Genomic DNA, 11,803 nt, shown 5'->3' on the forward strand with positions numbered 1-11,803 from the left:
AGCTTGCAAATGGGATGCCCTTCCCTCTCCTTTCTATCTGTGCTGTAGCTGATATGACAGCTACTGGGATTTCCCCAGGCATGACAGGTGACAGAGCTGTCACATCTATTCTTAGTGACGTGGCAAACACTTTTCTTAAACATGTAAACACTAATACGCCCTGAACCCTCTCCAACTTGGACTCGGGCTTCAGTGGCGCAAGGGTAGAGGAAGCCCGTTTCAGCTCTGGCAGCACAGCTCCCAGCCCTTTAACCCTCCCAGATGCTTCCTGGGTGCTGCAGTGTCCGATAGTCCTGTGTCCGGCTGCAGCATGTGCCCCCTTCTTCCCCCCCAGTACTACGTGGGGTCATGGCCGGAGCTGGGGACATCTCCCCTGCATGGCTCTGGCAGCCTGGTCTCTGCCCACAGCAGGACAGGTCAGGAAGACACGGTGTCGTGGGACGGGCTTACACTGCGTAGGTGCCCATCAGATAACACCCTGCCAGCACTGGGGATTAGCAGCTTTCAGGGCACAGCTCTGTGGTTTAGTTTCATAAGCAGGAAGGAAAGGGGGAATCTGTCACGAAACTGCAGAGATACACGTAACGCAGGAGGTCACTTCTGGTTGCAAGATGAGCCTGGTTAGGAATCACCAGTATGGTTCTCAGTCTGCCCACGGTCAGGTTGAACCGTTAAGAAGAGTCAGTACTGGGAGCTATGGGGCGAACAGGCTCTGTCTCTTGCTGGAGACTTTCCGGGGTTACTGTGCTGGGAACAGAACAATACAGAGACACATGATCGCTGGGCTAAGGCATCTGCAATGAGCAGTCAATGCATCATGCTGGGCAGGAGGCCATAGACCAAAGTTTATAAAGCTTTATTAAACATTTTGAACAGCTGTGCAATGAACAAACAATACTCTGGAAGTTTCACAACCTCATAGCTTGAACTTCCTCAGGACAGCAACAGCCACTTCTGCTGCTCTCCCCTATGAGACTGAAGTAAAGACAAAGAGATGGCAAAGGGGAGGGAAACCTTTAAAGTTCAGAGACAGTATTTTGTGTTAACCTCTAAGGCTTCTCAAACCTCTGTCCCAGGCTGGACGCCCCAGGAGCCACGGCTGTAGAGTGATGCACGCAGGGTGGAGCTCTGCACAGCTGTGGCTGTGGGACTAACCCACCACCCCCCAGGTTTCTTGACATCCTACTGCCAGGGCAGGTGGAGGCACCGGGCACTCCTCCAGCCTCTTCCCTTCCAGTCAGTAGCACCAGCACCTTCTGTCACCCCTGGCCTGAAAATGCTATCACTGAAAATGGCTGAAGCATTTAATGCTTCAAGCCATGCCTCCACCTCCGGATCCTCTCCTGCCCACGCCTGGCCTTTTGGGCTAGCATCAGTTTTATAGGGTGAGGTTCACAGTGGCTTTCAACACCCCACATCTCACAGCATACCCAACAGTCCTCGGTAAACCCTGGAAATCTAGGAGGAGGGGAAGAGACAGTCTCCACAACCTGTGAGGCTTTATAAAAGCAGCAGCATAACTGAGGCTTTCAGGCTATGATCTCGGAGCATAAGTAGTTCAGAAAGCACTTCGGCAGTGCGCGCATCTCTTTGGCAGGCTGAGCAGGAGGAGATGACTCAACTGCCTCTGGCTCCAGCAGCTTTTGGCCAAGTGCATCTGTGAGCTGTTGAGCTTGCCCTTGATCAGCAAGGCAGGAAGGCTGGCTCCCCGCAAAGAGAAAGACGGAGAGAATCTTGTAGCTACTCGAGCAGGATCAGTGGGCTGAGAGCCCTGAGTTAGACCACCATGGCCTAATGCAGACAAGTGAGTGACACACAACTCCACCACCGTGCAACAGCTGGGCAGAGGCCAGCAGCTCGGGCCTCCACCAGTTCTCAGTTAGGAGGGCTGGTGTCTGATCCTGGTGATACAGGAAGGAAAAAAAAAAAAAATTCTGCTTCTAAAAAAGCAGGTGGCGCTGCCAGAGTTCACACAGTAAACAAGTCGAGTTTCACAGGCAGAGTGGGAGGAATTTGCCACTCCAATCCACACATAGTTACAGGAAACAGGCTGTTTTTACTCCAGTCACATGCCTAACACCCCCTCCCTCCTCCCTAGCCCTACCCCCTTTTTAAAAGCAAAACAAGAGCCCTCAGCCGACTGGAAGATTATCTTTTTCTAGGTGCCCACTATGCTGGGATCATGAGCCGATTCTGGCAGCTGGGATCCTGTGCAGTGATACAAGAAGCAGTTCCCCCAGCAGCTGTAGCAGATGAGGAATAGAGCTGCCAGGAAGACCAAGGCACAAATCGTGCAAGGTTTCCGTTCCAAGAGGAAACTGAGCAGGTAGAAGCCCATGAACATCGAGTGACTGAACCACAATGCTGGGTTGAGGGGCTTGGGTATGAGCAGGACAGGTAACAACCACTGCAGGCAGTACATTGTGGCTGGCTGGCTGGGGCCTTGCGGCAGCAGCAACCAGATGTGCTCCAAAACAGTGTCCAGCAACTCCTCTGGCAGGCAGGCTGTTCTGTAGGGAGGGGTAAAAAGTGAGACCATCAGAGAAACACAGCAAAAAAATCAACATCCTTCTTATACAGCTTCATTTGCTCCCAAGAATCATATGCTGATGCTTGAACTCCCAGTACTAAATCCTGGCGTGTCTCACTGCTGGTGGAAAGTTTCCTGCTTTCTCTGCTTCTCAGCTGAAGACACAATTATCTACTGCTAGTGTAGAAGCGTATCACTTGTGCACTCCCCACCTCAGCCTTTTACCCAGGCTAGGACCTATGAGACCCTTTTCCTCAGCATAGTTCAGGAACAGAAATGGAGAGGGGGAAATGGAAAGGAAAACAAGCTGCCACAGCCCTCCCCACACACCCATCTATCCAAACCGTCCATAAACTTCAGTGATGATATAGAGGAATGCAACTGAGGGGTAAACTGCTAGGCGCTACAAGGAAGGGTTAAGGAAGCATTAATGTAAAAAATGTCTAGGAAGCGTTAAGCACGCAGACTGCTTCCTCCCTGGACACAGATCCATTATAAAGTCTTCTACCAGGACAGCATGACATTCAAGCTGTACATGTAGCTACCCAGGAAAGCCCTGACAGTGTCCAGGCTGCAAAACAAAGGGGAGGACAGTCCCTGCTTAAGGGATTTATAATCCTTGCCAATCAGCTAAAGTCGGAGAAGACAAAGTATGTGAATAGATCAGAGAGGGGACAGTCTCAAAACGGCAATTTTCCTAAGTGCTGTAAACACAGGATTTCCTCATTTGGATTATTATAAAACCCTGTGGAAAATAGTGAGCTTTAAGGGCTCTAAGCAGCAATGGCAGCACACTACATGTCCAGAAAACATGCTTCTACTTTTAGCAACCACATCAACTACACTAAGCATGTAGGGTTTTTTAAGTTCTAAGCAGTACAAACATCTTCAAGAACTTCAGATGGCTTTAAAAGTAATAAATGCCTTACAGGTGTTTTTACAGAGCCAGAACTGTTGGATGGGGACAGCTGAGTAGAGTTCAGCAGTCTGGGACTGGGGTAGCAGGTCAGGCTAGAAGACACCAGTATTGCTGGGAGGGAATAACTGCAAGTTTTCCTTCAGTTCATGCAACAGGGAAACCATCAGAGGAGAGTACTCCTAGCTCGCTGCCCCAAAAAGGCAAAACCATGCAGGGGAGTGCTGGAAAAGGGAAGAGTTTGGGAAGCGCGCGGTTCCCTGCCATCCTGCAGGACATCATGATGATATGCAGCAACACTGAACGAAGCAGCTGCCAGCCAGGGCACAGAAAGACAGGCAGGAGGACAGCTCCAGCCTTGCAGAGTGCCACAGCCTCACCCCCACTAAGCAGACCCTGGTCAGTACAGCTTCTCGCAGCAATCCTTTTATCTGAAAATACTCAACTGAGCAGTGCTCTGTCAGAAGGAAGAAGGCCTGGGCCCAGCCTGCTAGGGATTACAAATGGGGGGTGGGAAGGTTAGTAGGATGAAGGAGTGAGAAGGTAAACAAACAGCACATTCCACTGGCTCCTGTTGGCAGGAGAAGGGATTTCCTGGAGAATGGAGAGAGAATGAGGGATTGCACAGAAAAGCCAAGAGAAAACCACGCGCAGTTCTCTTCCAAAAAAACACTAAGGTCAGACTTGTCTTACAGCTCTGCAAGCTCGCAGGTACCACCCTGCTCCGTTGTCAGGAACGGGAAGCACGCTGCCATCCACTTTGCATGTTCTTAGCAGCAGGATCTAATTTAATGTTAGCAAGAGAGAATGCAGGCCAAAATCTCCACCAGGGCAAACAGAAAAGAGTATTTTGGGGAAAGTATATTGTGCTGTCACTCCTGCAAGAAAGTGTTCTCCAGCAGAGAGAGGGCAGCTGGGGTTCAGTTAGTAAAACTAAGCTGCAGTTAGGCAACCGAAGAGTAAGGAAGAAGTTATTTTACATTGCAGTATGGATAAATTAAAGTCAAAGGAATAAAACTCCCAACATTAGTCCTGTTTTATGCGGGTCAGTTGTACCTTTAAGGGCAAGTCTAGTCCCAAGCCTATTCCCCCATCTATAAACTGGCAATAAGGATTATTTATTTCATAAAAAAACATGATGTCTGCTAGCCTTTGTGAACCACGTAGATGTTTCTGGAGTAAAAGTACTGCAGAAGCATTAGGTAACTTTTTTCCAAGGGGAAGAACGGAGGGAAAAGGTTTAACAACAAATACTTGATCAGAAAGGTAATTAAACCCCACCACCCAACTTTTTAGTTCAGACTGCACTGAATACAACAAAGCTGTACCAAATCAATGCTCTGCAACTGCCTTAATCCTCCTGAAATGTTCCTTCCTTGAAGTTTCTTACAGTCTTTCTTTCTGAAGTGCTCCAAACATTGAGCAGTACAAATCACTGCATAAATATCACATCATACTTTCACGAGATCCAGCCCTGAAGTCACATCAGCTGGACTTCTGTAACTGGACATGTGTGGCCCGTTCTTGAAGCTTTAGTTTAAGGTGCCTACAGGCAATTGCTTTGGGCTTTCTGTCTCTATAATAAAAAAATGGATAAAAGCCAACCTAAGACAGTGTGTCTGTTAGAAGAGCACAAGGCTGGAACAAAGCTCTAAAATCTTCCAGGACTAATGTCATAAATCTCTCAGCTTTCATATGGCCACGTGTTGCTATTGAACCTTTAGCCTCTGAACTTTACAACTGACTACAGTTCCAGTATAATCATACTATGTGACACAGCTGCATTCCACTCCATTGTCTGGCCTCCTCACCACAGCAAAGACTTAAGCGATAATGCTCTAAAGAGCAAGTTGATTCTAAGCATGTAAGTGTTGCCTAAACACTTCCTACAAAAATAAATTCATCTTAGAACAAGTTACCCACTTGTAAATCACTGTTATTTCCTGCAAGAGCCAGTGGCTTGTAGCAATCAATGCAACTACTCCGCAGAATAAAGAATGACTTAACAGCAGTTATTTTTACTAACGAAGTTTCACTGTCAGTGCCCTTCAATCTGCAAACCTCTTGGACTTCTAACAAATGCAGTCATTAGAACAGTTAGTCTTGTATCTCTAGTCAGTTTGCTTCAATCTTCTTGCACCCCTTTGCAATCCACCAGTTAAAGGCTCAAGACCCTTTGCTGTATCCCACAGCTGATCCTACAAAGGTACCTCTACTTACTAGAGACTTCTGCAGCTCTGTCTTCCTCAAGGGACTTTCCACTAGTGCTACTAGTTACACACTGTCCTAGCTCTTCACCAGAGATTCCTTTATACAGCTGGCAATGAGACAAAGTTCTCTTTCCATGCTACTGACCAAAGAGAAACAACATCTCCTGCTACCACCAGCTCTTTAGTGAGTTGGGAACTGTAACTCTCCTTGGTGCCCAGGATGGGCAGTCCCATCTCAAAGGCATACCAATATTCAGTTTTGCCTAGATTCTCAAACAAGATGAAACTTGCAAATGAAAAATTCCTACCTTGTTGTCTTTGTCCCCTCCTGATGATCCAAGCTAAAGATTACCATCTCCCAGAGCAAATAATAACCTGTCACCCAACAGTAATTCTACCACCTCTCTGTTTCACAACCACATCCTGCTTTTCCTCAACCAGTTGCTCTTGTTCTCCCCTGCCTGACTCATCCCTCCTTAGCCAGCCTGGTGTCCTCCTCTCCTCAAGACTGCTCTCGTGCTCCTGCTCAAGTCATCTGACCTGGCACCCACTCTTGTTTAGCAGATGGCTCCTTTTCATCGCACCGCCAGTGCCTCCTCTCGCTCCTCCACGGCTCTGAGAGCCACTTGAACTTGTTTCAGATTCCTCAGCAGCAGAGAGCAGGTGATGCTCCTGCTGCTCTGCCCACAGTCAGCCCTCGGTGGCTCCACTGATCTCCATGTGCTGCCAGAGCCTCCTGCAGGGAGAGGAACAGCCTGGGGAGGTTCCCTGCACACCTCACCAGTAAGCAAACACAAAATACTTTTCCACATGCTTATTAACCAGCTTACAATCATGCTCGCATCCCTTCTTTCTGTCATCTTCCCTCCCAAGACCATTCCAAACCAGCTCCTACTGGCACATGTTTGTGGGGAGGATTTTCAAATTCCAGTGCGAGGGTAGCTGCACGCCTTTCCCAGCCAGAAACAAAACTTGAGTTACAAGTCAAAAGCGAGTAGCACAGCACAAGTCTATAGTACTTTGCAATGGATCAGTCACACTTTAGAATAAATCCATCTGAGGAGCTAGCAAGCTGTTCCTTAGCATTCTACAAGCTAATTCAGCAATTAAGAGGCCAAGAGGTGCTCCTGTACCATAGATTTTATACATCAGTATGCCAACACCAAGTCTGTACCTTTCTCAAGAATGTCTTAATTCCTTAACAGTCCATTTACCCTGACAGGGGAGAATAATCAGCCGGCTTTCACTAAGCACTTAAAAGGTAAGCTTGTTCAGACCTTACTAAAGCAGCTATTAAAACAGCACTGTCTGCAAGGAACTTCCCCAGCTGATGCTACAGAAATAGTCACCCAGGCTGGCAGCTGAAAGGTCTGCAATAAAAGACCAAGCAACATTTTTATTGAGGGCAGGGTGGTGGTGGCACCAATCTTCCCCTTTCCCAGAAGCCAGAGTTTCTGCCTGGGAATGAAAAGCTGCATTGTCTAAATAAAAATCACTCCAGTTATATAAACTTAAGAGGGACTTGCACTGAGCTTCTTACCTACAAGGCTCACCTGTAGCACAGTTTGCTTAAAATTGTTTAAATCAAAAACCCTGTCGCAGCAAGGTAACTTGAACTGATGTGTGTAGGCAGTCCTTCATGCTGCCAGCTTGTGTTCAAAACCAACTCTCAAATACCAGGTAGCACCCAAAACAGCTGCTAAACAATACACAATATCCAAAGCATTGCTGGGGGGCAGGGGAAAGGGTGAAAGAGACAACAAGTAATGAGTTTGAGGAGTTCAGTTAAAAAAAAGCAACAGGAAACCAGTTTTCTAGATGCCAACCCTCTCTCCCCAAAATGCCAAGAACCGTAACTGTTCAAACTTTTATGACCCATTTGCAGTATCAGGTATTTAACTTCTTCAGGATTTTTTCTGGCCTTGCTGCTATTTTTTCAAGTTTTTAAAGCCTTATATGCTGCTATGACTCAGCTGGAAAAAGTGAGTCTTCAATTTTTGGCAAAGGCCTTATCCCAGCCTTTGATAAGTTCATGCCTTGAACACTTGATGTAGACTAAGAAATGGTGCAACACAATTGCAAAGTTTCCAAAATAGCAGCAAATCCTTGACTAACCAAGCCTCGGGGTTATGAAGTGTTCAGATTTCTCAAGCTAGAGACATGCCACGGCAACCCATTTCATGAAGAGCAGAAGCTCTCTGTTGAGCCACTCCACTGCTGCTCTCCGAGCTTCATTACTGTTTGGAAGATTGATTAGCCAGTCTCCACAGGTAGTCCAGAGTCCACTCCCTTTGGACCGAAGCACACTCAGCACCAGGGTGAGCAAAGCCTGCGAGTGGGAAGGCAGCAGTGTGATCCCTGTTTCTCTGCACAGTAAATCACAGCAGAACCGTAAGTCAGCCAGCTCTGTGGTTATAAGAGATGTCAACATTGACAGCTGTCATCTGAAGTACTGCCACTTTCATTTGCGCTAACCTGTTAATTCTCCGTGATCCTCACTCCTGCCCTCTGCCTTTGTTTAGCTGCTGAATATCATGAATTCCAGGTCCATTCCAAGGCCCCAGAAAAACACAAGTTATTTTTAGTTTTAATCTGGATCTCTTTTCTACTTTTTGTGCCTTCAACAGGCTTCAGAAGTCTGAATACAGCCTGATAAAGGCCAGTTTTCTGTGTCTCCAGTAAAGAGAGGCAAAAACGCAGTACTGGCAACATGTTCTAGGTAGTTATGATGCATAGCTTGGAAAGGCAAAAGTTACTCTGCTACGACAGCATTTACAAGATCACTGTAATGTTTCAGTACGGGGTAATGAAGCATAGTAGAGTTCAGAGAGCTGCGGGCTGCGTTCAACAGCTTCGTTTTTAAATCTTCTCTTGAACTTCTGTGTTTGGGATGGAATCAGCAGCGTTTATACAACAGAACAGCTTGCAAATTTGCTTTGTCGTCACCAGCCCGAAGCATCCGCGGGGTTGCAGGGAGGGTGCCCGGCCGGGCAGAGCAGCGCTGCGGAGGGCCGTGCGCTCTGCCAGACAAAAGGATGTCGCAGGGTCGCCTTGCCCTGGGGGGACACGGGCCTGCCTCCGCTGTGGGAAGGTGCCACAGCGAGCTACGGGATGGTCCTGCTGAGGCCAGAGGTACGGGGCGGGGGGGGGGGGGGGGGGGGGGCATGCAGTGCCGTCCTGAAATGCCACGTCGGGTCGCCAAGACCCTCGGCTGCCCTCGGGAGCCTGAAACCGCATCTCCGCAGCAGCGGCTGCCCCGCCGCCCCCGCGCCGGGCCCCGCCGGGCCCCAGCGGCCACGGCCCCCCGCGGCAGGCCTGCGCTGGCAGCCGGGCCGCTTCCAGCGGGCTCCTCTCCCCCCGCCGCCGGCCCGGGGGCAGGCTGGGCCCCGGCGGCACCCCCCGCCCCGGGCACCCCCCCGCCCCGCCCGCTGCCCCCCGTACTCACGGCGCGGTGCCGCCGCCTCACGCCGCCGTGCCGGGCCCGCGCCGCACCCTGAGGAGGGAAGGGAGAGGCCGCGCCGCCCGGGGGACGTCCCCCGCCCGCCCCGGCAGGGCGCCGCCGTCCCACCGGGGCCCCGCCCGCCTGTCCCGGGGCCCGGCCCGGCCCCGCCGCGCAGCAGCTCCGGCGGCGGCCGGGGGTGGGGGCGCCGCTCCGGCAGGCAGCGCCGAGGGCAGCCCGGCGCGACGGGCACTGCGCATGCGCGGGGGGCGGGGGGCAGCGCGGCGCACGCGGCCTCGCGTGGTGGAGCGTGAGCGGTCCCTTGCTTCTTCAAAATGCAGACGTATTTACATATATATATATAGGTATATATATATATAATTATTTTTTTTACGTAAAGTACCGTTTGTACGCTTCTTTGCACCCCGTGGCACGCTCCTCGCCGGCCTGCCTTGCGCGGGGTTTGCATGCACATGGCGGGGTTTGTGCTGTGCATGCTCGCACCGTGCTTATGGCGCGCCGTTCACTCAGATTTTCGCATGCTCTTTGCATGCTGTTTGCCTGCTCGCTTGTACAGCGAAGGGCACTGCGTTTTCGCAAGCAACTTTCATGATTCCGTGGAGGGCAGGCTGTGTTTTGTATGCTTGCTTACATGTGGTTGTATGCTGTTTGCAGGCTTTGCTTTGCATGCAGTTGGCATGTGTCCTTGCACACCATTGCATGCTGTTCGTGTGCTCGCAGAGCTGGCACTGTGTGGCATGCCAAGTCCATGCTTTCTTGCACTGCACTGCATACTATTTTTAGGCTTGCTTACATGCTGCTTCCTTGTCATGCATGGCAATGTGCTTTTGTTGTTGACTTGGCCCCATCCAGCCCCAGTTGGCCCCAGTTTTTGATGCTGCAGGTGCGTGGGCACCTGCACCCTTCCTGGCGCAATGTCTCAGAGATTGGTAGAGCAGACACTGCTCTGCGGCTTCTCCCCTTCGATGCTTCCCTGAACCCCAGGTTGCTGGCAGCCCTCCAGCCGAGTGCCAGGGGGCTGGCAGCAAAGCCTGGGCTGCCACGAGCGCTCCAGCTCCAGCCCCTCTTGCTGAGGACACCCAGCAGCATGTTACCGAGCACAGCTCAGCCATGCCCAGCTCCGGCTGCGTTCCCAAAAGGGCCATGGAGCAAAGGGAGAGAAACATTCCAGGACAAACACCCCAAACACTTTTTCCCAGCTGTTTAAAAGCCACCTAGCTGTGATTGCAGGGCCACCCACATTTCCCGCAGGGTTTTCCACTTGGCTGGCCCATGCGTTTGATGGGTGTGATAAGACCCGCTCCCTCCATGGCCTGTCAGGTGTGAATCTGGCCAGGGACAGTTTCCCCCCTGCTCTGCTATTACCCTGGGCTGGCCTCTTTATGGGCTGTTTAAATTCCTGATTTATGGTATTGCATGGGAATGGCCCCCAAAGCCTTTGGCTGATGCCAGCTCTGGCACCCTTTGCCGGTGGTCGCTCCCGGCTGGCCCCGGCACAGGCTGCCCTCATCGTCCTCAGCACAGAGACCTTTTTTCCTGCAGGAGTGACAGCTGAGTTTGCAGCAGTGCTGTGGTTTTTGCGCTATTTTTGATTGGTTTGGCTCGCGGTGCCAGCAGCATCCATGGATGCTGGCCTCGGTGCTCAGGGGGGCTTTGCCAGATCCCACCTAACACACAGAGCATGCATGCTTCACCCAGGGAGCCGGGCTGGGGGGACCTCGGCTGCTCTGAGCTGCTCTGGCACATGCTGATGGTTGCAGTCTGTGGGATTTATACCGGACCCAACCTGAAACAACTTGAGCTCTCCAAATCCTTTTGCCAACTGCAACGTGGACCCTCATGCCTGAGACTCCTGGCTGCAAGCCCCTGCCTCTGTGCTATTGTGGGAGCTGCATGCTCGCTTGGGTTTTGTTTGGTTGTAGTTCTAGCTTTCTAGAAAGAAATTCCGTTTTGCACTGGAACCCTGGCTAGCAGAGCTGTAGTAGCAGTCCTGTGGCTGGAAGCAGTGTGAGCTCCCAGGATTGTCCCATCTCAAGCTCCCCTACTTCAGCAGCTCTGCAGGCTGCATGGAGCCATCCAATGGAGCAGATCTGTAAAGAACTGCAGAGAAGGGCACCTCCAGTAGGGAAGATAAAGGTAATTCCAGGCCAGTGGGAACAGACTGTTCTGTGCAGGACAGGAGGCAACAGGGGTTTTGTGGTCTTTCTGTTCAAGCGGAAGCTTTTAAAGGACCCCTGGCTGTGTTTCGCATTGATTCTGGGGAATATTTCTTCTAATGATTTCCTTGTGCTTTGTTTAGCTGCTTGTAGGCAGGTGTCTGTTCCTATCACAAAAGCCACATCCGAGATGCAAAGGACATACCCCTGGGAACAGCACTGTTGGAGGCCGAGCAGCACCACAGAGTCCTCTCACTGCTCTGTGTGAACTGCAGCAAGGCGGGTACCTTGTATTTTATGAAAATATCTGAAGAGCAGAGTGGTGCCAGTGTTCCTGTATTCCCAGCCCAGGGCTCTGCGAGGGCTGAGGCTGCCACCCACCAGCAGAGCTCAACTGGCCGCAGCTCAGCACATGGGGTGTGCAGAGCCCGGAGGCTCTCCGAAACTTTGGGGACCCTGTGGGTGCAGGGGAGCTGTCAGGCAGATGTGTGGAATTTATACTGAGGAGGCAGAGGAGGATCTTGTGCTGCA

The 11,803-nt window shown here is 50.9% G+C and overlaps 1 protein-coding gene across 2 annotated transcripts; it reads right to left on the reverse strand.

The window, feature by feature from the left end:
* Window positions 1-840: 840 nt before the first annotated feature.
* BLCAP (BLCAP apoptosis inducing factor) lies at window positions 841-9,346 on the reverse strand. 2 transcript variants are annotated; one of them, XM_056353872.1, is made up of 2 exons: window positions 9,102-9,346; window positions 841-2,510 (listed from the first exon to the last, which is right to left on the reverse strand). In XM_056353872.1, the coding sequence occupies exon 2, from the start codon at window positions 2,420-2,422 to the stop codon at window positions 2,159-2,161; it is 264 nt and encodes an 87-aa protein (XP_056209847.1). In that variant the 5' UTR covers window positions 2,423-2,510; window positions 9,102-9,346; the 3' UTR covers window positions 841-2,158. The 2 variants fall into 2 exon arrangements, with proteins under 2 accessions (XP_056209847.1, XP_056209848.1); XM_056353873.1 differs by lacking the exon at window positions 9,102-9,346 and adding an exon at window positions 7,772-8,764.
* Window positions 9,347-11,803: the final 2,457 nt, after the last annotated feature.

The sequence above is a fragment of the Falco biarmicus genome, chromosome 10, assembly GCF_023638135.1.
Source record: "Falco biarmicus isolate bFalBia1 chromosome 10, bFalBia1.pri, whole genome shotgun sequence".
Taxonomy (NCBI): Eukaryota; Metazoa; Chordata; class Aves; order Falconiformes; family Falconidae; genus Falco; species Falco biarmicus.

What these genes read in the sequence shown, in the direction of transcription:
- BLCAP (XM_056353872.1), bottom strand. Translation starts at nt 2,422, where the DNA reads ATGTACTGCCTGCAGTGGTTGTTACCTGTCCTGCTCATACCCAAGCCC.